At 49.4% G+C, this 24,958-nt stretch overlaps 9 protein-coding genes across 9 annotated transcripts, besides 6 other annotated features; 6 read left to right on the top strand and 3 right to left on the bottom strand.

The window, feature by feature from the left end:
• Positions 1-611: 611 nt before the first annotated feature.
• On the top strand, positions 612-1,779 carry EKO05_0007308 (Porphobilinogen synthase; the record flags this gene model as incomplete). Its single annotated transcript, XM_038943319.1, has 2 exons — positions 612-818; positions 871-1,779. The coding sequence occupies 2 exons, from the start codon at positions 612-614 to the stop codon at positions 1,777-1,779; spliced, it is 1,116 nt and encodes a 371-aa protein (XP_038794075.1).
• A 2,247-nt stretch (positions 1,780-4,026) lies between these two features.
• EKO05_0007307 (uncharacterized protein) lies at positions 4,027-5,199 on the bottom strand (the record flags this gene model as incomplete). The annotated part of the gene is made up of 3 exons (XM_059637013.1): positions 4,027-4,090; positions 4,157-4,988; positions 5,175-5,199. 3 exons carry the CDS (start codon positions 5,197-5,199, stop codon positions 4,027-4,029), a joined length of 921 nt encoding a protein of 306 aa, XP_059492996.1.
• Positions 4,592-4,615: a tandem repeat.
• Positions 5,200-6,165: 966 nt separating the features above from the next.
• Positions 6,166-7,497, top strand: EKO05_0007306 (Eukaryotic sulfide quinone oxidoreductase; the record flags this gene model as incomplete). Its single annotated transcript, XM_038947222.1, has 1 exon — positions 6,166-7,497. One exon carries the CDS (start codon positions 6,166-6,168, stop codon positions 7,495-7,497), a length of 1,332 nt encoding a protein of 443 aa, XP_038794078.1.
• A 595-nt stretch (positions 7,498-8,092) lies between these two features.
• EKO05_0007305 (uncharacterized protein) lies at positions 8,093-8,782 on the top strand (the record flags this gene model as incomplete). The annotated part of the gene is made up of 1 exon (XM_038947223.2): positions 8,093-8,782. One exon carries the CDS (start codon positions 8,093-8,095, stop codon positions 8,780-8,782), a length of 690 nt encoding a protein of 229 aa, XP_038794079.2.
• Positions 8,783-9,070: 288 nt separating this feature from the next.
• Positions 9,071-9,487, bottom strand: EKO05_0007304 (uncharacterized protein; the record flags this gene model as incomplete). Its single annotated transcript, XM_038943413.2, has 1 exon — positions 9,071-9,487. One exon carries the CDS (start codon positions 9,485-9,487, stop codon positions 9,071-9,073), a length of 417 nt encoding a protein of 138 aa, XP_038794080.2.
• Positions 9,488-9,611: 124 nt separating this feature from the next.
• EKO05_0007303 (uncharacterized protein) lies at positions 9,612-9,968 on the top strand (the record flags this gene model as incomplete). The annotated part of the gene is made up of 1 exon (XM_059637012.1): positions 9,612-9,968. The coding sequence occupies one exon, from the start codon at positions 9,612-9,614 to the stop codon at positions 9,966-9,968; it is 357 nt and encodes a 118-aa protein (XP_059492995.1).
• Positions 9,969-10,640: 672 nt separating this feature from the next.
• EKO05_0007302 (uncharacterized protein) lies at positions 10,641-12,402 on the bottom strand (the record flags this gene model as incomplete). The annotated part of the gene is made up of 5 exons (XM_038943374.1): positions 10,641-10,739; positions 10,790-11,276; positions 11,333-11,628; positions 11,678-12,049; positions 12,097-12,402. The coding sequence occupies 5 exons, from the start codon at positions 12,400-12,402 to the stop codon at positions 10,641-10,643; spliced, it is 1,560 nt and encodes a 519-aa protein (XP_038794081.1).
• A 1,271-nt stretch (positions 12,403-13,673) lies between these two features.
• Positions 13,674-13,748: a mobile genetic element.
• Positions 13,749-13,766: 18 nt separating this feature from the next.
• Positions 13,767-13,886: a dispersed repeat.
• Positions 13,887-13,896: 10 nt separating this feature from the next.
• Positions 13,897-15,764: a mobile genetic element.
• Positions 15,685-15,819: a dispersed repeat.
• Positions 15,773-15,893: a dispersed repeat.
• A 961-nt stretch (positions 15,894-16,854) lies between these two features.
• Positions 16,855-20,489, top strand: EKO05_0007301 (uncharacterized protein; the record flags this gene model as incomplete). Its single annotated transcript, XM_059637011.1, has 5 exons — positions 16,855-17,204; positions 17,285-17,412; positions 17,468-17,917; positions 17,964-18,334; positions 18,387-20,489. 5 exons carry the CDS (start codon positions 16,855-16,857, stop codon positions 20,487-20,489), a joined length of 3,402 nt encoding a protein of 1,133 aa, XP_059492994.1.
• Positions 20,490-21,926: 1,437 nt separating this feature from the next.
• On the top strand, positions 21,927-22,979 carry EKO05_0007300 (uncharacterized protein; the record flags this gene model as incomplete). The annotated part of the gene is made up of 2 exons (XM_038943254.1): positions 21,927-22,488; positions 22,540-22,979. 2 exons carry the CDS (start codon positions 21,927-21,929, stop codon positions 22,977-22,979), a joined length of 1,002 nt encoding a protein of 333 aa, XP_038794083.1.
• Between the last annotated feature and the right edge of the window lie 1,979 nt (positions 22,980-24,958).

Below are 24,958 nucleotides of genomic sequence, written 5' to 3'. Positions count from 1 at the left end.
TAGGCAGCGAAAGTTGGCGTGTCTCCTTTCTTCTGGAGTCGAGTGATTAGCCGTCTGAGGCAGTGTTGACGCCTTGCTCTATCCTTTAACTCGCTCATGTTTTGGCTGCATCACCCACTGCGCAATCCACTCACAAAACTTATGCCTGAGACTATAGTGCTAGAGACGCTTTCGGAACTCGGAGTGGCGATTCGGAGCTCTGTGCACACTGCATCCCTGCATTCGGTAATCCTTGGCTTTTGGTTGGCTGGAGATGACTCGGCAGTCAAGCGGAAGGCGCGATGCGTCGAGCAACACTCCGGGCCTTCGTTCCTGTCGATATGAATTTAAACAATCAATTCTGCCTACTTCTCGGCCTCCATGACTTGACACGTTACTCTCGCTGACCAATTGCGTACGTCTTGCAAGTCTTGGGCGCAATTTTGACTCCTCGGCTGCCGATCACAGTCCGCCACCTGAGCATCTTCCTCCATCAGCATTTGCACCTAGAACGCTTATAACCGACGTTGTTAGCTCCACACCGCACGCGTTGCCGCCGCTTCTTTACCTACCGCCGTCCCGCTCCGCTCCACACGACCTCACCTCACTTCTCCACGTCCTACATTGCCGCCATGTCGTTCTCGTCGCTCGTCTCAGACATTGCCTACCGCAACCCCGTCAGGCCGGACCTGCGCTCAGCAGCCTCCGAGGCCGGCCGCTCTTACGCTAGCACAGCTGCCACCAGCGTCAGCATATCTGGCGACATCAAGAGTCAACTGCATGGAGGTTATTCGCACCCCTTGGCACGAGCATGGCAGGCAGAGCGACAGCTCACAAAGGTGCGCTCGAAATGAGTCCGTCTGTGTCGTGCGCCCCACTGATATCATGTAGTCGATGCTCATCTACCCCCTCTTCATCTCGGACCAGCCTGACGAGGAGACTCTAATTCCTTCCCTACCAAACCAGCACCGCCGCGGTCTGAACAAGATTGTTCCTTACCTCACGCCGCTCGTTGCCAAGGGTCTGAAGTCGGTCATTCTCTTCGGTGTACCAATCGCACCAAACGCGAAAGACGCCCTCGGCAGCAACGCAGACGACCCCAAGGGCCCCGTTATCAAGGCCATTCGCCTCCTGCGCCGCTCGTTCCCCGATCTCTTCATCACCGCCGACGTCTGCCTCTGCGAATACACCTCACACGGGCACTGTGGTATCTTGAGAGATGACGGCAGCTTGAACAACCAGCTCTCGGTAGAGCGAATTAGCGATGTCGCCATCTCATACGCTTTGGCTGGCGCACACTGCGTTGCACCTTCAGACATGAACGATGGACGCATCCGTGCTATCAAGCTGAAGCTCATCGAGGCTGGTATCGCGCACCAGGTCGTGCTGATGTCATACTCCGCCAAGTTCTCCGGGTGTCTGTATGGCCCCTTCCGTGATGCTGCAGGCTCATGCCCCTCATTCGGCGACCGACGATGCTACCAGCTGCCACCGGGCGGTCGTGGTCTTGCTCGACGAGCGATCACACGAGACATCAGCGAGGGTGCAGACATCATCATGGTCAAGCCTGCCAGCCAATACCTTGACATCATCAGCGACGCGAAAGAGATTGGCAAGGATATGCCAGTCGCAGCCTACCAGGTGTCTGGCGAGTACGCCATGATTCACGCAGCGGCCGCTGCAGGTGTTTTCGATCTAAGAGCGATGGCTGAGGAGGCCACACAGGGTATTCTGCGAGCAGGTGCCACGATCATCGTCAGCTACTTCACACCAGAATTCCTGGACTGGTTAAACAACTAGTGCAGCTTTGAGGCTTTGTTTCGTTACGTGCTCTTGTGTCTTTACGATACCTTTTTTACGGCATTTTCAAAGGGATGGGAATTGGCGTTAAACATCCACGACTGCTCAATTCACGATCTACACAATTCGAAGTTGTACTTCATTGTACACGCCGTCTCAGAACGTCGCACCTGCCTTCGTCCAAGATCATTGGTGCGCTTAGATGTGAACAGGCACATGCTGCCTTGACGTCTGCATACCTGCATACTTCTCCTGCAGGTGCGCGGCAAGGCTGAGCTTTCGTCCCTCCGGGCAGACACAATCTCTGAACCACGACTTACGCTTCTCGCATCTTTACCACTCCCTGAACCAGACCATTGAATGGTACTTTCGACTTTACGCACGCCATTCCCTGTCTATAGTGTTCAAGGAAGATCACACCTCACCCATTCACGAGCCGCTGGATGACACTCGAAACGAGATTCGGTTGCTCGAAGTCCTGGCCCCCGACTTGCACTCAACCGATACGATCCGCTGCAGACTCAGCGTTTGCTCACTTGATGATGGACAAAACTACACGGCTCTATCCTACGTCTGTGACGCATGCCAGACTCGCCCAGTCTATGTCAACGCATCTGAGGTGCAAGTTACGAACAACTTGGCCGATGCTTTGTTTCAACTTCGAACGGATGAAGTGAGCATATTGTGGGTTGACGCTTTGTGTATTAACCAGCAAGATGACATTGAAAGGGGCCACCAGGTGCAGAAGATGAAGGATGTCTATCGGATGGCAGGTACAGTCGTAGCCTGGCTTGGACTAGAGGACGATGGAAGTAAGAGGGGGATATATTTGATAAAAGAGATAGCAAAGTTATACAAACAGTTCATCTGCCGGATATATATAAGTTTACCTCGTGGGACGAAGACAGCGAACTGTCAAACCGTATCTACGCACCGCTACTGGGTGCCTCCTCTTTCAAAGATGGGGATCTTGGCCTGATAATTTTGCTCATGGAGAACGACTACTGGACTCGTCTTTGGGTGATTCAGGAGATTGGTCTGGCCACCTCTGTTACATTGTTCTGTGGTTCGGACAAGATACGATGGGATGCCGTCCAGAGGGCTATGCTAGTATTTACTTGGCTACGAATGCTCTCTCACATACCCTCCAAGAACTACAAAGCATACAGAGAGCGATTGGACCTACTGTACACGCCATTCAAGCCTACAGACGGGGAACCACCAGCGGCTGTCTGGGTTTGTGATCGGATACAAAGAAGCTGCGGAGATAGCTTGAGCCTCCTGGCTCTACTCTACTTGGCTTGCGACTGGACGAATTTGAGGATATCTGACCTGAGAGACTGTATCTACTCCCTGCTTGGACTGGTGTGTGAAGAAGACCGTGGTTTTACGATGATGGATTACTAGTATCGCATACGACACTCTTTGCCTAAACCACGCTATATATGTTGCAGCACTGTAGCCCGGTGGCATTACTCTACGCTGGACTAGCCTACCGGAACAAAAGTGGAGACGAACACGCTATTCCTAGCTGGACGATTGATTGGTGCTGCACCCAAGAAAGGGCGGAAGGATTACGATGTTTTGTACCATTTCCCTCGTTGGGCTCCACACTCTCAGTGCGGGCGGTTGGCAACCGTCAGATCGCTTTTCGTGTTGCAGTAGCAGTTGAGATTATCGAAACCATCCCATGTTCAAACCCTCTGCGCTACATTATGGAGAGGTTTGAGCAACAGCACCACCACCCGAAACATTCGAAGGCCAAAAGTCTACTGACTCGTTCCCTGGAGGACATGGTATGGCGCACATTGTTGTACTGCAGATGGACAGAGTCGCTGTCTGCCGATGAAGTGGACGACTCATTCGAACAATTGATGCAAGCCTCGGAAATGTCCAAGGCAGCTGAAAATACCGGACAGACGTTCGAGCAACTACTCTGGAACCACGGCCCTCGCAATGTTTTCATCACCGCTGGAGGCGTCATCAGAAGTGGACCTCCCTGCACACCGGCTGGGAATGTCATTCATGCAGTCCCAGGGTTTAATTTACCCGTGATACTAAGGGCATATAATGTATGTGAAGGCCAACGGATATGGAGACTTGTTGGACCTGCATAAGTCGATGATGTGATTGCATTCGACAAGATGGCCGGTTTCGCTTTGGATGACTCCTGGGCCACCGACCCAAAGATCGAAGAGATAACACTCAGTTGACCACAAGAAAACAGTCGCAACACTTCTAGCCGCGTCAGACGCCTACAAGGACCGCCTGCGAGACCTGCAGCACCCTCGGCTTCGCACCTCCTACCTTTCTGTAACCACTCAGCACCCAGCGCACAACTACAGACACCCGCTCATCCATCAATCCAGCCACCTACAAGAGCCCCACGCCTGCTAGTTTCAACGACGCTCTCAACGTCCTCTGACCATCTTCATCCGGCACCGGCAGCCTCCTGCCTCTGACGTTGATCTGCAAACTCTGATGCAGCAGCCTCGGCGCCTTGACAAGGCCGTCCTCCGTCACACAGCCCCTAAGATGTTCATCTACCTCTTTGTGCGTTGTCCGATTTGCAGGAGGATAACAATGGCCCGTCCAAATCCGCGTCTCGTCCGGCAAAGCCAGCAGCTTCTGACCCGACAGCCAAAGCTGCTGCGCACTGCCGCCAGGAAAATCGGTGCGCGCGGTGCCGACGTCGGCGTGGAAGAGCGAGTCGCCGCCGAAGACGTGCGAGCCCATCTTGTACCGCGTGTGGTCTGGTGTGTGGCCTGGGCGGTGGATCGCCTGGGATTGCAGGCCTCCTACGCGAAATTTCTCGTCGTCGTCGTCGTCGTCGTCGAATAGCTTGTTGAAGGCGATGCTGTGCTCGTGGGTTGGCACTCCATAGCGTTTGCTGAAGAGTTCCTGGTCTTGGCCTGTTCGCTTACCGATCTCGATCTGCGGTGCTTGGTCTTGTGTTTGCCTTGGTTGTGCTTGCAGGTAGGATGCAGCGCTCAGGTGATCGGCGTGGACATGTGTCTCGAGAACGTACTCAGCATCGTAGCTCTTCTCAGCGACTAGAGCGAGGAGAGCGTTCGCGGAGGTCGTGCTGATTGTCGTTGTAGATGGATCAAAGTCCAAAACTGGATCGATGGTGACTGTGGCTCTGCTTGATGGATCTGTGACGATGTATTGGAATGTTCCTGTGGTGGTTTTCGAAGACGGGATGGATGCTGGGTTCGTGTGATGTGCTGGATGGGAACCGTTCTGAAAGACGTGGTTGGGAACTGTAGTCTCTTGACTGCGTGCCAGCTTCCAATCGTAGCGTTTTTTTATATACGGCTTTTTTTTTTGAAGCGACTTCTTCCACAGGGGTGTTCTGGCTTAGCCCCACGCGCTGTGAGCGGCTACCAACATACAGTGTACGTGCGTGTTTAGATGCATGTATTGATGCTGGTTTGGGGGCCAGGCGGCTCAATACTGTCCGTACAATGCTGAAGGGGTTCTGCTGTCATGTAGTCATCTTGAAAGTTCTTGCAAATCACTGTAGGATACCATGGGTTCCAATCTAAGACTGCACATTGTGTATTAACAGCCGAAAGTCACCAAGAAGCCTACGACTCCGTGTTGTGTTCACTGATGCGTCAAGGTGGCGGACTGCAAAAGAGATTTGTTTCTTTCGCCATCCGCCAGCAGGGAGCAAGAGGGTAACATAAACGTCTGCTTAAACAAGTAAGTATGACACTCCATACATGCACTAGTTTGTGCGTAAGTGACAAGGAAATAACTGGCAAGAAAGCTGTATAGTCTATAGGGCCTTATCTAAGGTCATCTGGGCTGGGCAGTGCGTTCGGCGAGGAAAAAAAACTTAGGTGAGCGCATCGCACAACACTGTACAAGGATGTTGTCGGCCCAATGTTGTAATTTCGCAGTAGACGTTCACTCATATCTTGCTCACAACGTATGTGTTGTGCCTTGCGTCGACGACTTTGCTTCCACACAAGTGCGGCGACATTTATGGTGGGGACGGAGCCTCGCGGATCGCACAGTGTAACCACCAATACAGCAATGCATCACCGACGAGCCGATAGTATCATGTGGGAACGCCGATGTTCCGAACACTCAGGGGTTGTGTCTTACGGCTTGATGATCGTATGTTTGCGGAGAACAGGAATCTTGAATTCGGGAGCCAGTTGCGGCGACGCTAATCTGCTTAGCGCGTAAGACGTGATTGTGGGTTCAAATTCTACTGCTTTGGAGGCGCGATTTCTCAGCAAACACATTCAAAGACCAGTTTGCGGGTGCGTAGCAGGGTCAAAGGAACATAGGAAGAGCCGGCTTGATTGACTACGTTGAAGGATCTACGCTGCAAACCTAAGTTCGAAGGAGAGACTATCACCAGCACGCAATATGTTCAGCAGCCGCGTCACGTGCCAGGTGGCACAAAAGGTATCTGCCCGTACCTTCGCGACGGTGTCATCTGTCAACACAGCCTCAAGGAATCACAAGATTGTGGTGATCGGTGCTGGAGCAGCTGGTTCTTCAATCTCGCACCAGCTTTTGCGATCGGGGAAGTTTAATGCAGAGGACATCGCGGTTGTCGATCCAGCCGAGTACCATCATTACCAGCCAGGATGGACGCTCGTTGGCGGTGGTCTCAAGAACAAGGAGGACCTTAAGCAGCCGTTGGCACCACTTCTCGACTCAAAACTCAAGTTCTACGCCAACAGTGTCGGGAGCTTCACCCCCGAAGACAACAGCATCACACTCGGCAACGGCGACAAGCTGAACTACGAGCAGCTTATCGTCGTTCCCGGCATCAAGGTCGACACATCGAGCATCTCTGGGCTGCAAGAGGCGCTTGCCGATACTTCATCAAACGTGTCTACAGTCTACACCTACGAGACTTGCGACAAGGCCAACCGCGATATTTCGGCTTTCAAAAAAGGAACTGCAATCTTCACACAGCCTGCAGGCGTCATCAAATGTGCTGGCGCACCACAGAAGGTTATGTGGCTAGCTTGGGATCGATGGTCCAATGCTGGACTGTACAAGAAGAATGACTCAAGTTCTGCAATCGATATCTCTTTCGCAACTGGCCTGCCTACAATGTTCGGTGTACCCAAGTACGCTGCTGCTCTTGAAAAGTTGCGCGTGGAGCGCGGTATTGAGGGCCTTTTCGCTCACGACTTGGTCGCCATCGACGGTCAGACTGCCACCTTTAAGACCGCGGCTGGCGAGAAGGTGGAGAAGAAGTTCGATCTTCTGCACGCAGTACCAAAGATGGGACCTCATGCGTTTGTCAAAGAAAGCCCGATAGCTGATGCAGCCGGTTTCGTCGATGTCGACAACGCCACCCTCCGACACAAAAAGTTTGCGAACGTCTGGTCTGCAGGTGATGCTTCGTCTCTCCCAACTTCCAAGACCGCGGCTGCTGTCACTGCACAGGCGCCCGTCCTGGTTTCGAACATCCTGCGATCAATCGAAAATAAACAACAACAACTCAATGCAGACTACGACGGTTACACATCCTGCCCGCTGACCACAGGAGAGAAGGAGGTGCTGCTTGCGGAGTTCAAGTATGGTGGTGTGCCAAAGGAGACTTTCGGACGTATCCTTGGCCTGGACCAGGGCGTGCCTCGCAAGGCATTCTACTACCTCAAGAAGGACTTTTTCCCATGGGTTTACCAGAACTACATGGTCAAAGGACAGTGGGGCGGACCCAAGGGATTCATGAAGTAGAGCGAACACACATGCGCCCGGCAGAATGATTTGTTTCAAATACGCACAGGGATGCGGAAAAGTATAATATACCATGTACGTCATAGAACATTTGCAGAAGTACATAAGATATCAACAAAGAACAAGGACATCTTCGTTCAAGTCACCAAATACGTACAGGTCATACTCACACGTACCAACAGATCGTTAGCATGTGCGCTCAACCCTTCAACAAACACCGTATCCTGAACCAACTTATTGTGTCGGCTCCCCATTCATCAAATTGCGCTCCAGGCTGCACAATGCTTGTCGCTCGCTTTCACCTCGACACGTTTGTCAAGCGACAAACCGCAACAAAGCAACACGGTACTCAAAAGACGGGCTGATGCTTTGTGTCTTATTTCTGACGTACTTGAATTTCGACGTTCAACTTTCCATCAGCACTTTTTCCGTCGACAGTTTCTGTGCACCTGGCTAACACAAGCCCGCCTTCACTTGGACGCATATGCCGCCATCCACCACTCCACAAGAAGCCCCTCCGTCCCGAAACTTTTCATATCCTGCTCGCCAGCGTACTACCACACTCTTACCACAGCACAGCCAAGATAACCCTCCCATGACACCCAACGATTCGCGCCGTTTCCTTCCTCTTCTACCGAGCTCGGTCTTCTCTCGTAGCGCCTCCAACCTCCACTCAGAGTCCCACCCAAATGCAGACTACGACTTCTTCTACCAATCCCCCCAGCGCCCAGGGACAGCGCGTACAGTCACGTCCTACTCTGTGCCAGACCTGACGCTGACTGCGCTTCCCCCACCTCCACTCCCTCCCCTACCGAATCAAGGTCTGCAGCCGATGAACATCCAGCCCCCAAGCCCACGCAAAAGTATCAAGTCTCCTCCTAGGTCGCCGACCAAATCAACGAAGGGGTCGGGATGGCGCCGCGTGGGAAGGAAGATCAAGCGCGTTTTCAAGTTTGGCCGTCAGAGAAAGAGGGGGAGCAGGGAGGTGGAGGGACAAGGAAAAGTTCTGGATATCGGCTCGCCGTATGATTTCCAACATTTGGAGACGCATGGTTTTGAATCACTGCGGACTGGTGCGCCAGCTAGTGGTCATGGAACGACAATGGGACAGGTGGGAGCTGAGTCTAGAGATGCAGAGCAGGGCGGTGGAGCGCGAGGAGGAGCGTTGGGTAGGCTGGATTTTGAGGGTACGGCTATCGAGGATGATGGAATGTCAGAGTGGGAAGACTACGAGGGCGACACAAGGAACTTTTTCCGGCCGGATACCAGCAGATCTGGGGCTTAACGGCTACGGTGAAAATTAGAAGATGATGGCTCAAGGCAGAGTCAGAAGAGTGCTATACTTCAAGATTGAGGCTCACAGTTGAACCTTTGACTTTGTTTCTGGAGCTATTGAAAAGACGCCCTGGAATGGCTAATATAACTTGGCAAATGTGAACAAAAATCGGCGTGTAAGGGAAGATGTAACTATCTCTAGACTTGCATCGTACCATCATCAAGGGAAATGGGCATTCAAGACTGTAAGTCAGGCTGGAATGAGGCACCCTTGCGCAGCCGCAATTGAACTAATTATCTAGATCGCGTATACGATCTTGTAACTAGAGATCTTGCAATCCCTGTACTCCTGGAACCCTTCCGGCACCTTCTCCAAAACCTTTAAGACCTTGGGCTGATTTGGCCTGATCGTACCATCTTCAAGCAACTGGGGCAAATTCTCAAACAGTTCGCTTGTCAACTTATGATCGCCTTCGTTCGCAGGCCACTTCGAATCCTTGTACTGGTAGTCCTTCAAGAACACCGTCCAGACCAAAATGTCGGTAACCTTTGCCTGACTTGACACACCCTCCGTGTTAGCCTTGCCCGGTCTTACCGTGCAAAGTGTACCGTCTGCCTCGCCGAGCGCATACGACGCCGTGGAAGAGGAAAACTTGTCGCCAATGGTATCGAAGATGTACTGTAACCGGGGTGCAGCCTCCTTGATTTGGTCCATGACGTCGGACGATTTATAGTCGAAAACATGGTCTGCACCCAAGAACTTCACATGCTCGTGATGTGTGGGTGAGCAGACTGTTATGACATCAAAGCCGTGATGGCGCGCGATCTGCATCGCATAAATGCCTACGCTTGAGCTTCCGCCCCAGATCAAGACCGAGGTTTCCTTGCCACTCTTGCGGTCAATAGCCAAACATTCTTTGAAGAAGAGAGCGAGCCAAGCTGTGCAACAAGCTAAAGGCACGGTCGCAGCGGCCTCGAACGAAATGGACTTTGGCACCTTGAAGCTAGCTGATGAACTCGTTGGCGAGCGTGTACTGATTGTAAGCTCCGTGGCCTTTGACTTCTCGGCCCTAGATCAGGGTGGCAATGGTGTCGCCTTTCTTGACCCGAGACACGTTCCTGCCGACCTGTTGTACGGCACCGACAAAGTCGCAGCCAAGAACTGTGCCGTCCCCGAAAGCATTCCCGTCAAGTGATTGCACTAGGTCATGTTAGACGTCTGGCATGATATCGACGGCCCTATTTACTACAGCGTACCATCAGTGGGGTTCTGGGCGACGTAAGAGCTCTTCACCAAATCTTCATGTTCTCCGGGCTGAGGTACGGAGACTTGTTCGAGAGCGAACTTAGGCTCGTCTCCTCCACGCTGGACTTGTGCAATTGATTTCGACGATACGTTGTGTGTGGAAGAGGCCTCAAACACGAAGTTGAATTAGGTTGGTTGATTTCAAGTAAGATTTCCTTTGAGTCGCTCTGGCGATATGTATTGATAATCAGACAAGATGCCTTGTTAAGCTGGCTGCTTTTACGTCCCTGTTACCGAACATGTAAGCCGGGCAAGTAGACAACGCAGTGATGTTGGCTGTTGTGAGAGAGATTCCCACTTGTGGCTCATAAACCCCAACATCTCCATCAGGTATTCCGGCCAAGACCTGATTTCTTGTAGAAAATCCGTACGTCTCAAGCATTGCATGCACTACATAGTAAGTTCGGATTTACGACGAGCGTGTTGGGAAAACATATAGGGCGCTAATCAGCAATATGACTTCATGGACTTAATAATTTTTTATTTCAAGAGCAAAGCCTATACCTTCAAGTCAAGCAAAGGACGACAGTGTTCAGCGCCAGCCACTCGCTTTTTATCTCGCTCAGACCTCCTTCGATCGCAATCTCACGTAGAAATCGCTCTGCTTGACGAACCATGCGTTGTGGAGTGTCCATTCCTTCTCTGGGTACAATAAATCGATCTGTTGTGCGTTTAGGTCAGTGGAGCTTCATCAGCATGTTTGAAACTTACGTCGAAGCTGCGCAACACCGCAGGAACCAACTTGTACATCTCTAGATAACTAACGTTCTTTCCGATGCATGTTCGCGAACCTGCTCCGAAGGCGAACATGCTGTTCTTCATCTCCGCTTTCTTAGTGTCGCTGGCTTCAATCCATCTCTCTGGCCTCCACCGGTCCGCGTCCTCACCCCAAAGCTCCTGGTCAAGATGCAGAGTCCAGGCGCTGCACCCAACATTGGTACCGGCCGGTAAAAATACGTCGCAAACTCGCACACCGCCAGCTGGTGTAATCCGCTCTAATGGCAGACCTGCGGCGGGGTGTGTCCGTAATGATTCGTTGATCACAGCACTTAAATACGGCAACTCGCGCACATCGCTCCAGGCCACCAGTGGATTGCCACGTTCAAAGATTCCTGATGCCTCACACTCATCGAGTTCGGCGTAGAGCCTGGACAGCTTATCCGGGTTACGGATAAGATTGTAAAAGATAGCACGCAGTCTGACCAATGCTCAGCAAAACGCCCACTGAACAGGAGAGACGGGGGTTTGACTCACGATATGGCGGTTGTGTCAGACCCTGCAAACATGTTGGCAACAGTGAGCGCAAGCACACGCTCTTGGCTCATGAAATCTGGGTCCTTCTGGTGCGCTTCTTGGAACCTAGAGAGGAAGTCGCGGCGGGATTGTCCTCTGGCAGACTCCATCTTCTCAGGTGTTTGACCTTTGCTTTCCTGAATGCGTTTACTTGCAAACACAGCGACCGGTGTGCTTGGTATGCAACCGCGCGCGCTCAGCCATCGCCGAATGGGATTCTTCAAAAACAATCTGTCAAGAATAGGAATCTGGCCGATCTGACACATTTGTAAGCAAAAACCACAGCTGTCTATCAGCTAGACTGACCACTGCAGCGTAACTCAAGAGCCATTCGAGGCTTGATATAACATTCTCGATATCCTGTCCACGATCCACAAAGCCCATCCGTTTGGAGTAAGTAAGTTCGCAGATAACGTCGAAGGCATAAAACTGGAGCCATGCACCGAAGTCACACACACCAGATTCATCTGCTCTGTCAGCGTATCGCTCCTTCAGCTGTTTCAAAAACTCTGTTGTCGTAGAGTCCACCAAAGGCTCGAACTGGACCAATGATGTCATAGCATACGCATTGCTAACAGCCCGGCGTAATTTTGCATGAAACGCCTCGTCAGTTGATGTGAACAAGGTCTTCAGCGGGACCCCTTTCGCCAGAGTCTGTTGCACGGTGTAGAAATCGGACTATATACCAAGTCAGCAAGTAGACGTAGATCTGCGTGCAGACCAACCTTTACAAATCCAGCGTTGAGCGCATATATCTTCTTGGCTGCTTTGTTGCTTGAGCAAAGCACTGTTCGCGGACCTATGCGTACGAGATCGCCGTACTGCTTATGTAGTTTGATATGCCAGCGTTCCGGACGATAACCTCGTGTTACTGCAAGACGGTAGAAGTCTGTGAAGCTGGCAAGGAATGGTCCAGGGATATGATTCAGACCAGTTGCATACTTGTTGTACCACAGCCGAGCAGCAAGCGCAACGATGCTGAAGGTGACAATAATAGACGGCGAGAGCTGGATAAGAAGTTGATGGAACATTGCTAATCTGAACAGCGGTTTCACACAACGTTCATCTGAATGTTCAATCGTGCCTACTCAAGTATGCTCATCGATCGCTTTTTGAGCATTTCGCACTCGAATATCACACTGCCGTTCTAGTGTGGAGCCGCTGAGGGGTTGACCGGAATTCTCAATGATTCCGTTTCCGACCCCAGGATCGCGGTCCCACCCCGCTGTTAATACCGGCGGGGTCATGCATCCCCCCCGCCCGTTCAAAGTTAAGGCGCCGAGGTCTTCCAGCATTTGTTGTCCTGGGATTCTTCCTTTCGCAACTTCCATCTAGCTCGTTCGAGCGCGTCAATCAGTTAGCGATCTCTTCACTTTCCTCCGTGTCCTTCGGTATGGTCCAAGTTGGACTCAACTCCCCAGACTATATCGTTGGGACTTGTCTCAGCTAAAGCTCCTTGCCCGGAGCCAAGCAGAAAGTCTTTTAGGCCATTGTTCTGTTTGAACCTGGTGTAGTCGCCTTCGTAGATAAATGTGTGGCAGTTATCATCCCAGGTTCTCAAGCTCCTATTCTCGCGGCCCAGTTGCTTGGCTCTCGTAGGGGCACCAGCTTCAACGCTCTTGGCTGTGAATTTTGTATCATCTATGAGAAATGCTTTGTGGTACATCATGTACTGGCCTGCAATGTACCCATCAGCCAAGACAGGGGAAGGATACCGTTGTCATAGGCAGCACCCAGGTTCGGGGCGATCGAAGAGGAGACATGGCTTTCTGTAACCTTTGGATGGAGATCCTGAGCATACTACAGCTCCTTTGGGAGTCTAGAGGTTGTTACCAACCCAACGCCGACATTTGCGATAGATTCGTTCCAGGTTGTTTCTGATCGGGTACGGCGCATTCCGTTCGAACAAGTTTGCGGCGTGACACTTCGATTTGTTGTTAATAACATTTTCCAACATCTCTAGTACTCACTTTCGCCCACGAAGATCCACTCGGCTATAGAATTGGTTGACGGCATCATCTTGCGACATTAATCGTCTATACCAGCCAGAGACGCGCACAGCACAAACCTGGATTGATAGATATCAATGCCGCTTAAAATGAGCGCTCTCAGGCGTTCATCCAACTGGGACAGACTCGCGCTCAGAAATCGCCGGCGACACTCGGTGTTCGATGGGATGGTCAGTACATGGCTTGCTGTGCTAGCGTAGATGGGCGTTGTGATCTATCATATGCATAGTGGTGTCTAATCATAGGTCTTGCCTGCAGCCGCACTGCGGAGACCGTCGCCCACCATTAGGGTTCTACCGTGTCTGTGCGCGCAACGCCCGGATTCGCGCAACGCCCGCTTTTTACTAGTAAAAACACCAAAATCTCTTATTTTAAAAGCTAATTAACTCTACTATTAATAGAGATAAAGACTAGCTTTCTTTTATAAAAATATTCTATTTATATAGCTCTAAATGCTAGTAGTAATTTTATTATATAATATTTTTTACTAGTATAGTAAAGTTTCTAGACCTTTTATAACGTACCCCACGGGCGAGCCGCTTAACAGGCGAGCCGCTCACTTTTGCCAAGCCCCCACCAAACTTCTCCTCCTACACCAATGTCTTCTTAACAACACCATTTAGATGCGTTAAAGGAAGCTTAGATACAGCTTGCGCTCTAGGCTCTTAAACAAGACATAAATCTCTCTTAGTAACGCGCTGCAGCTATCTACAGGGTCCCTTAAAAGACACTAAGTAACTAATATACAGGACAACCTTTACACACAGATTCTATAGCTAACTTACAGAAGCTAGACAATAATAAGAAGAAGGTAATTATTAAGTATATTCTTAAGCTAGATACGTAAGGATTTTCCCCTTAGCTCTTAGATATAGCTACTATAGCTAATTCTTTACGCGCTAAGCGCAATCTAGGCCCTATTAGCGTAAACTGGCCTAGTACGTTTGTTAAGCAACACCTAGAGCTTAAAGTTAAGTTTAATTGCAAGTATAACTACAAGAGAGCCCTCTATAAGGATTCTAAGGTTCTACAGGGCTAGTTTAGCCTAGTAGCTAATATTAAAGCTAAGTATAGTATCTAGGATAAAGACACGTACAACTTTAACAAGACAGGCTTTATAATAGGCTAGATCTCCCTAGGAGCAGTTGTTACAGCTTCAGAACAACAGGGTCAGCCAAAGGCTATCTAGCTAGGCAACCAAGAGTAGGCTACAGCTATAGTGAGCATTAATACCAAAGGATAGGCTATTCTGGCCTTCCTTATCTTTAAAGCCTACTACTACCTCTCTACCTGGTACAAAGAAGAGGATCTGCCTTATAACTAGGTTATTAGAGTCTCTAATAACAGCTAGACTACTAACAAGCTTAGTCTTAACTAGTTAAAGCACTTTAACAGGCATATAAAGGAGCGTACTATTAGCACCTACTATTTACTTATTATTAATAGTTATAAGAGCTATAACTCTCTTAAATTCTAGTAATACTGTAAGGATAACAAGATTATTGCTCTCTATTTACCTCCTTACTTATTACACCTTACATAGCCCCTTAATATAGGTTATTTTACTGCTTTAAAGAAGGCATATAAGTGCTAAGCTAAAATACTTATATATAACTAGATTAACTATATTATAAAGACAGAGTTCCTGCTATACTTTATACGCGCCTATAATGCTATAATTACTTCTAAGAATATCTAGGGAGGGTTCTAAGGTGCTAGATTAGTTCTATTTAACCTAGACCAGGTTATAATAGCCCTTAATATAAAGTTGCGTACTCTATTACTACTACTATCTATTAACAACAAGCTCTAGCAGTCGCAAACCCTAAGTAACACCCTTAAACTTAGGTTGTAATTAACACTTATAAAGACAAGGATTTAGAGGTATATAGATAGTTCGCCTACCTCTATAGTTAAGGCGTTTAAGAAGGTAGCAAAAGGGGCAGCAATAATTGCGCATAAGCTAGTGTTAGTATAACAGGAGATTACTTAGCTTTAAGCTGCTAATAAGGCAGCTACACAATAAAAATTACATAAAAGAAAGCAAGTTTAGGTAGAAGAGACCCTAATAGTTAAGGATAGCCTGCAATTAATAACTTTAAAGGAGTTTAGGGCGCGTAGTAATAGGAAGAAGGCAAAGAAGCAGGTGCGTGCTAAAGGAGGTAAGCCTTCCTAAAGACGCTGTAGACAGTGCAATTAGACAGGACACAACGCGCAAACGTGTTAGAAAGAGGTAGAAGTAGTTTCTAAATAGTATTACAGGCCATACTGCACTTTATAGCACTAAACTAGGTTATTTTGGGCTATAATAGGGTGGAGTTTGGTAGGGGCTTAGCAAAAGTGAGCGGCTCGCCTGTTAAGCGGCTCGCCCGTGGGGTACGTTAAAACTCTTAGAAATATTATTAGAGCTAATACTAAATATTATAAAATAAAATTACTACTAGCTTTTAGAGCTATATAAATAGAATATTTTTATAATAGAAAGCTAGTCTTTATCTCTATTAATAGTAGAGTTAATTAGCTTTTAAAATAAGAGATTTTGGTGTTTTTACTAGTAAAAAGCGGGCGTTGCGCGCACAGACACGGTAGTGCGTACTGTCTGTTGCCAAAAATACAATTGATTTACATCGTGGGTCCTACAAGCTGCTTTGACTCTTGGTGGGTTTCAAGGATCAAAATCTCTGGGGCTATCACGTGCGATACTGAGCTGACTCTTGGTAGAGGCCATTTCGCTGAACTATCGAATGTCGCTGACGTGGGATATTCTCCGAGCACAAGTCTGCTGACGCACCAGCCCTGCTCGCAATATGATTAATATAAGAAGAACCCAATTCAGATTGAAAAGTTTGGCTTTGTGGATAACGATGCAGCTGCATGAAGTTGCACCTACCGCCTCGCTTCTATTTAAGGGTTCTGATCTCCGCTCCTGCAGTATCTCGCTGCGAATCACCAATCTGAACGCTCGGGCAGCCCACAATCTCTCTACGGACCTGCCTGACCAAGGTTAATGCGTTCGCTAAGCATCCAGGATCAAGTCAGCATGTGATGATACGAAGGGCTGTACCCAGAAAATTGACCGACCCGACGCTATTGATTTACAAATTACCGAGCTTTCGGGTTCAGCATCGCGTAGGTGTCGCTCTAGGAAACTACAAGAGCCTGATCGGTCGTTACTGTCTGAATCCCGATCCTTAGCGGCACAACAGAGAGATGCAGAGTCGTGTTGGGCCGTGTAGGATTTGATAAGACACCACCTCATCATGACGGACGAGAGAAATGTGTCGATGAGCACGAGTTAGTGGCTCAGAAGACTCTTCACGTGTATCTATCACTACTCTACGGTGTCAGAGCTGCGTATTAGACCACACACCCGAGATAGCGATTGGGCAGATCCCGTTCAGCTGTACACGATGTCAATACTGGGTGCATCCATGTCACACGCTCAGGACCTTGTCGCTCTTTTTGTTAGTATCAATGGTTTTAAGATCAGGTCAACATTTGAAAAGCGAGTCAAATCCCAATCTCCTGGATAACCGCAGTCAGCAATTGATGACACGAAGGGATTGCGTTTTGAACCTTGAAAGATCAGCAGTCGGCAAATTGTGTTGTACAAAGCATCTGTCTTTGCTCTTTGGTCTACTGTTTCAGTCTTCCGCTGTTTTGCCTGCCATGGGTCGCACTTCCAATTTCGTTCAGTCGGTTGTCACAACAAGTATATGCTTGACACTTCTTTACACATGCACTAACGCTACTTTATCCGGACGCCAGGGTCTCGGGCCTTCTACTGATTTACCAAAGAACTGGTCGTACAAAGGATGTTACAGGTAAGATCTTCATCGCCATTCGCTTTTTGCTGCGCATGGTCAAAGCAACGCCAAGAGATCCTTCACTGATGTACAAACAGCAACTTGGTTGGCCAGAGGTCTCTGCGCAGTGCCACACTTACAAGTGATGATCAAAACGCCAGAACCTGCATCGAATTCTGTGCTTCTGCCGGGTTCTCACTAGCCGCAACCGAACACAACAGAAATTGCAAGCTGAGGTCCTCTGTCTATCTGCCAATGCCAATAGCTAACTTACGTTCAAGGTCTCTGTGGCAATTCCGTAAGCGCTTTTGGTGATCTCGACCGTGATGGCGAAGGATGCAACATGGCGTGTGCAGGTGCGCTTGACGAAGCATGTGGTGACCCAGACTATCTCTCGTTGTATGAACGCACTGCTGCGCTGCCAGCTCGATCCGATACCTTCGAAATCGATGATGGCCTGGGCGGCGATATGAGTTCCAGCAAACTCAACGCTACTGCCGATGAAATTTTATTAGAGCCCACCACACTGTCGAGTATCTCTAGCGCTACACCTACGCCAACCCCTGAGCCTAAAAGTGGTTGGCAATACGAAGGGTGCTACGTGGATGGAGCTGGAGGGCGTTCACTTCCACAGGGCACCGCTGTACAGGGTCAGATGACGAACGAGAAATGCCGTAACGCCTGTCGAGCTCAGAGTTACGTACTCGCCGGCACCGAGTACTCTGGGGAGTGTCAGTATGCTTTATCTACCACTGTTTCTTTACTAAATCCGAGTAGGTTTCTGCGGTAATGCGCTTGTGTTTGGTGGTGCTCCTGCTGTGGATGGAGAAGCACTATGTAACATGCCCTGTAACGGCAACCAGACCGAAATGTGTGGTGGCCCGAATCGCCTCTCGCTCTTTCGCTTCTACCTGGGCAACGAGCCGCCACCATCTTCCACTCCAGGAGCGTCGTCAAGCGTCGCTCCCATCGCCACCGGCCTTCCTGACGGCTTTGAGTATAAGGGTTGCTACGTTGATGGACCTGGCTACCGAGTGATGCAAAACCAACAACCTGATGACCCTCTTATGACAATTGCTTCTTGCTCCAACATATGCGCCAAGCTTGGGTATGATGTTGCTGGATTAGAGTACCATACACAGTGTTTTGTAAGATCATCAACATCCTCACAGCCTTCTCAATTTGACATCTGCTGTATAGTGCGACACGCAGCTGCGTATGAACGCCTCTCTTGCCAGCGACGACGCCCAGTGCAACACCGATTGTGGTGGGGACGCTACTCAGAAATGCGGAGGTGGCGACAGGCTGAGTGTGTGGTCCAGCCAGAAGACACTCAAGATCACCAAGAAACCTGCACCTGTCCAGAAAGTTGGAGACTGGACCTATCAGGGATGTATAACGAGCTACGGGGGCGGTTGGGAGAAGCCACTGCCCTGGAAACTATTCAACGAAACCGGCAATTCACCTTCCTGGTGTCTCAACAGGTGCGCGACGCACGGCTACATGACTGCAGGACTCGAGTATGGTGTCGAGTGCTACTGCGGCAATCTGGAAGGTCTGGCCAACTCCCAGAAGGCCTCTGAAGACGAATGCAACACTCCTTGCCCAGGCGAGCCAGAGGCCATTTGCGGTGCAGGAAACCGACTTACCTGGTACCAATACACTGCCGAAGAGCCTCTGTATGTCTTCGATTATCCTCAAGGCGATGCCGCTGGGAGGTATGAATTTCTCGTAGGAAGCCCTGTCATTCCTCTTATTGCTCAACCCCTTGTCAACGGCAAGATTTCATTCCTCGAAAAACACGGGACTGGACCTAATGGCACTGGCGCCTACGAACTTGATCCCTCAATCGGCGGCGATATCTTCCACGCATTCCGCGAACTCAATGGTCTCAAAACAGACGTGTTCTGCGCAGCCAGTTTGACAATGCCAGATCGAGCAGGACGCGTCATTAACGTTGGTGGCTGGTCCGCGGACTCTTTATTTGGTGTTCGCATGTACTGGCCTAACGGTGCAGCTGGTGTCAATGGTACAAATGACTGGCAGGAGAACTCCAACGAGCTCAAGCTACAAACTACACGTTGGTATCCGTCCAGTATGATCATGCCTAATGGTTCGATACTTGTCGTAGGCGGTGAAAATGGCTCTAATGGTCCGTCGGTACCAAACATGGAGGTCCTTCCTCGCGCTGGCGGACTCAAGTACGCTCAATATCTGCTTGATACCGATCCGTACAACCTTTACCCATTCTTGGTGGTGCTACCATCTGGAGGTATCATGATCCAGTATTACAACGAAGCCCGTATCCTCAACGAAAACACTTTGGACCCGATCAAGATTCTGCCAAAGGTTCCTGCGACGGTCAACGACGATACTGGGGGTCGAACATACCCTCTTGAGGGATCGCAGGTTCTCCTACCACAAAATTTTCCGTACCAAGAGCCTCTTGAGGTACTCATCTGTGGCGGTGCTGGACGAGCTCCTGCCTGGGGCATCGACAACTGTGTCACGATTCAGCCTGACATTCCTGACCCCGAATGGACAATCGAGCGCATGCCATCCCGCCGCGTTATGTCGTGTATGACAACTTTGCCTGATGGTACCTTCCTGATCCTCAACGGTGCAGAGGAAGGTGCTGCAGGCTTCGGTCTTGCCGACAAGCCGAACCTCAATGCGGTTCTGTATGATTCAAGGAAACCGAAGCACTACCGCATGAGCATCATGGCTAACACTACGATCGCGCGGATGTATCACTCGGAGGCCGTGCTTATGGACGACGGCCGAGTCCTAGTTTCCGGCTCTGATCCGGAAGACGACAAGCATCCTCAGGAATACCGCTTGGAGGTTTTCCTACCACCGTACTTGACTCAAAATAAGGCTCGGCCTGCCTTCACAATCGAGAGCAAGGACTGGATCAACGAAGCAGAATATAACTTCCAAGTCACAGGTTCTGGACCAGGCATCAAGGTGTCACTCCTCGGATCGGAAGCCAGCACTCACGGCAATTCAATGGGCGCGCGCATCCTCTTTCCTCGCATTAATTGTGCCAACTGGCCGAGCTGCACCGTCACCGCGCCTCCTGGCCCGTATGTGGCACCGCCGGGATGGTATCGCATGTTCGTCCTTGATAATGGTGTGCCATCTCATGCAACATGGATTCGCATTGGTGGTGACCCGGCTCGGCTCGGAGATTGGCCCAACACGCCATCTTTCCAACCGCTTCCTGGTATTGGACCTGTGAAGGACACTTACCCGTCGCCATCGAATGCAATAAAGATGAGTGGTCGGGAATTCCGCGCTTAGTATGTGAATAGATTGCATTGATGTGTCTCCCATAATCGGGCGAACGGAACATGAGGGGTGATGACCAGTGTTTGATCTGGCTGCTGTTAATTGGAGGACCTGCCAAGCGCATACCGGATTAGCACTTTTCCACAGCAAATCCTAATCGTGTAGAACAAACGTCTCCCTTCAATCGCAAGCTCTCACATTCAACTGTGTAACAAGTCATGCGCTCATGTCTTGACATGGATATCGAACAATGGCAACTTTGAAGTAATGTTCGAGGGCGGAACAGTACCGGAGCGTTCAGAGACCCTAGTATTACATCCGCAGCTTCCTCGGTAATCATCCCCGCAACGCCATATGGGTTGTGAACGAAAGACCATTTACACCCCATGACTTAGGATCAGTGTTGTAGTTTATATACTGCCTACGTATTCTTGATTAATGCTGAGATTTAGCGCCCTCATTAAAGAATAATAACCTTCATATTGCTGTTAACAAAGCTTTCTTCTCTTATTAACACGTATTTGTAGTAGGACCCGTGAAGGTCTCTAACTGGGTCTTACTCTTTTAAAATGAATTGGCTGCTGAAACTTCTGTCACGAGGTTAAGGCCCTGTTTACTTTCGCCGATTCATGCGCCGATTTCTGTGTTGGGTAGCGTCGCGCGGCGTTAAAACCAGACAAGGGGTTGCAGTAGCATGTACTTAGCAGCTGTAAATTAGTAGATAGGGGGCTGTTTACTTTTGCTAATTTGCTAAGACAGGTTACGTGTGCAAATACAGAAAGTTTTATGTTTAATACAGAAGTTTAAAGGCCCTATATCTAATACAGGCTTTTTTTGTATAAGAGAAATTAGCAGTCTAGAGCACTATCCCCTTTTTTAACACTTACAGGAGTTCTAAACCTTATTTACTAGTAAAACGCCTTAACTATTAGAAATTAGAGATTAAAAGTAAACAGTCCTGGGTTAGCTGATTTCTAACACAGAAATCCGCCGATTTTTAACACATTTAGGCAAATCAGCGCACAAATCGGCGAAAGTAAACAGGGCCTAAAAGGTCTTTCGTTAACGCCTATACCACAAGGTGCACACGTGTGGTAGAGGGGTCCGATAAGCGAGCAACGGCAGGATCTGGGCTCGGTTCCTCTTCCCCAGCCCTCACCATCACCGCTGATCCGGGGTAAATCTCCATTGGTGGGATTCAATGGACCGTCAGTCGCTGCACTCTTCCCTAGACTGATGCACTTGCCTCCGCTACATTACAAAGCACGCGTGCTTTGTTCCGCAGTTCGCACATTGTAATTGTACCTCCTGGCCGAAATAAGACCAGGACACGGAGGAATTTTGAGATTGCGAACGGCAGTCCCGGCCTTGTTCTGAAACATACATGTCTTGGGAGCAGATACAAAACCGGCAACAAGGTAGGTGTAGAGAGTCGACATCACAATTGCAATGCTTTTACATTTTTCTTTTCTTACCTGTTTGGTATGCTCGGCTGTTGCTGAAATCAGGAACCAGCGTATATTTCCCAGCAGAGGCTCGCTCGTGGTAGATGCCTCCGGAAAGCTTCAAAACAGTTACCGGAATATCAGTGCTGCAGTCACCGCTTTGAGCAACACCACAACTGCGCAGATAATCTTTGTCGCCCCAGGAACCTACTATGAACAAGTGTACATTCCACCTCTAGCCGGTCCACTCACTGTACAAGGCTACACCAATGATGCCCGCTCGTACAAAGACAACCAAGTCACCATTACTGGAAACCTATCTCGCCAGACGCCAGGCCTAGCAAGTAATGACGCGACAGCTACAGTCCGCCTCTGGACATCGAACGTTAAATTCTATAACTTGAACATCGCCAACACATTTGGCCAAGCTGCGACTGGTGGACAAGCTCTGGCTCTCAGTGCCCAAAAGACCGGCCAAGGCTTCTACGGCTGTAGTTTCACCGGTTATCAAGACACCATTTATGCCAATGAAGGCAAACAGGTGTACGCAAAGACATTCATCAACGGTACGTAGTTCATGCCCCCGAGATGTACAGCACTAACAGGAGCGGTTGCAGGTGCCGTGGATTTCATCTTTGGCCTACGTGCCTCAGCCTGGTTCGACAAGGTCGACATCGAGACGATCGGGAAGGGATATATTACAGCAAGCGGTCGGGATGCGGCAAACAATACCAGTATCTATGTTTTCAACCAGGCAAACGTCCGGGGCACGAGTGGCGCAAACTCGACATATCTGGGTCGTCCATGGCGTCCATGGAGCCGTGTCATTTTCCAGAGAAGCTACTTGGGAGATGTGGTGCGTCCTGAGGGATGGTCGAGATGGGATGCCGTACAGCCTGTGGACAATGTGGTGTTTGGGGAGTACAAGAATTACGGCCCTGGTGCTGCTGGATCGAGGGCCAATTTCAGTTCGGAGCTGAGGACGCCTGTCAAGGCCGAAGATGTGCTTGGGTCCAACTTCAAGAAGGAGTTCTGGGTAGACACAAACTACTTGTGAAAGAAACTCTGTTGAGTGTGATCTGGTAGACGTAAAGTCCCTCGACCGAGAATCCTTCTTGCGTGGTTGCTTCGTGTCTCTAGCGAGGAGCGATTCGGTATGATACCTAACCTAAAAAATGTTCGCTTTCTACTTCTCGATCCGAGTGCACATAACCTCTCATGTTGAAGTGCTTGGACGTAGTAGCTTCAAAACTTGCTTAAAACACGCCTAGAGATCTTTAGCGGTAGCTTAGAAGGTAATCAACAGGCAGGGAAAGTTCAAATCTTCAAGAAGGTTACAGGCTTAGCAAAAGTGTCGAAGGGTACCAGTGTTGCTTTGCTGCTCCCAAGATGTTAAAAACTATACATCTCCCAAGGTGTAAGTTCTACAAAGCAATTCTATACCCCTCCTAACCTCTAGAGAGAACAAATGTATAAACCCAGGTTCTTTTGTACCTAGGTAGCATGAGAATGAATCATCTCCTAGTGCAAATCATAATGCGAGAGAATATGCATCGTCCAATTATCTCATCGTCTTACACACAGTAATAATGCATTCTTTCCGTGGTTGATCTGCCATAGAATAACAAACAGCAGTAAATTCTATCGCCTGAAGGTATGGCTGAACCATGGGAAGGAGTCACAAAGTAGAAGGTAACTAAGACTGCCAGCGTCTTCAAAAACATATTCAAGTTTGATGAATCTAACTTTTAGATACATTGGTTCTTCTTGCTTGATGACAGTAGCAGGCTTTACTGATGTCGATCAGGAGCAGATGTCCATGTCACGTGATCATGTTAATCTAGCTGCATGACATGCGTTTTTGGTGTGCACAAGACAATGGTATTTATCATACTGATGATCCGAGAGACATGATATTTTGAGAAGTACCAGTGGTCCAAATGATGGATTGTGGTAATACCGAACATTGAGACTGTGGAGCTGCACGTGCACTGTTGATGCGCCTCTCCGATTTTCGCTCTTCGTTTCAGCTCCAGGCCCAGCAACAAACTCGGCACAGCCACGAAGTTCACATTTGTTCTCGCAGCTGCTGCAATTAACTCGTTAGCTTTAGATTACCTGGATGAAGCACTTGGTGAAGTATCGCCGTAAAAGCTCACTGAGTTTACGTCTAGCTTCTGGTCGATACAGGTCATAGCCTTGCTACATGCCCATACGCTCGTCTGCGGCTTGGAGATTGCGCCTCACAATCATGGAAGATCTGGAAGATTTCAGCTGGTCAGTCTGCCACTTGCCTAGAACCAATGTCTTTATATCTAATTTTGATCTTGCTGTTCACCCCCCTTTATTCACATCAAAAGTTAAGAGCGCGCGCTTGCACACGTCTTCAACTGTGAAACACTTATAACATACTCTTCCCCTTTTATCGGACCTCTCGCGCTTGTTCTGCTTGTGCCAATTCTGTCACTCGTGAAACGACGGCCAATGCTGACTACTTTGGCCGGGTTCAGGCGTCTATCGCCAAAGCAGCAGCCCTATACCTTGCAAATCAGACTGATAGTGCCAAGTCGGAGGCCTTGAGCAACTAGGCGATCTCCTGAAACGACACTTAACGACACGACCCGAACATGTGCCGAGAAAAGCTCTGCTGCTCTACAACCTCGACTTTCAGATGCAAAGATGACATCAGGAGAACCGTAAGTTCCCGCCTTACGAAGGATGTAAGCAGCTCCCGAGAAAGAAGACGTTTGCGCCTTGTCTAGGACTCCAAAGCTGTTCCTACTGTCGGATGAGCACATATTTGATAATTACAGCCGCGGCTAGCGACATCAACCTCGATGGCGCCCAGCAGTCGTGCAACCTCCACTCGGAAAAACGTCGATGCGGCGGCGAACGTGCGAACACGTTCGTGTTTAGCAGATCAATTTGAGGACACAGGAGTCATTCACGATGGATAAGAGAATAACAATCGCTTCAATTGGTGTCTCGAGGACAGCCCAGTGCATTCCGGGCCAAAGAGTTGGTATGCGACCAAGT

Source organism: Ascochyta rabiei, chromosome 12, assembly GCF_004011695.2.
Source record: "Ascochyta rabiei chromosome 12, complete sequence".
Taxonomy (NCBI): Eukaryota; Fungi; Ascomycota; class Dothideomycetes; order Pleosporales; family Didymellaceae; genus Ascochyta; species Ascochyta rabiei.
The sequence above is the reverse complement of the archived record's forward strand: the minus strand, read 5'-3'. Positions and strand labels throughout refer to the sequence as shown.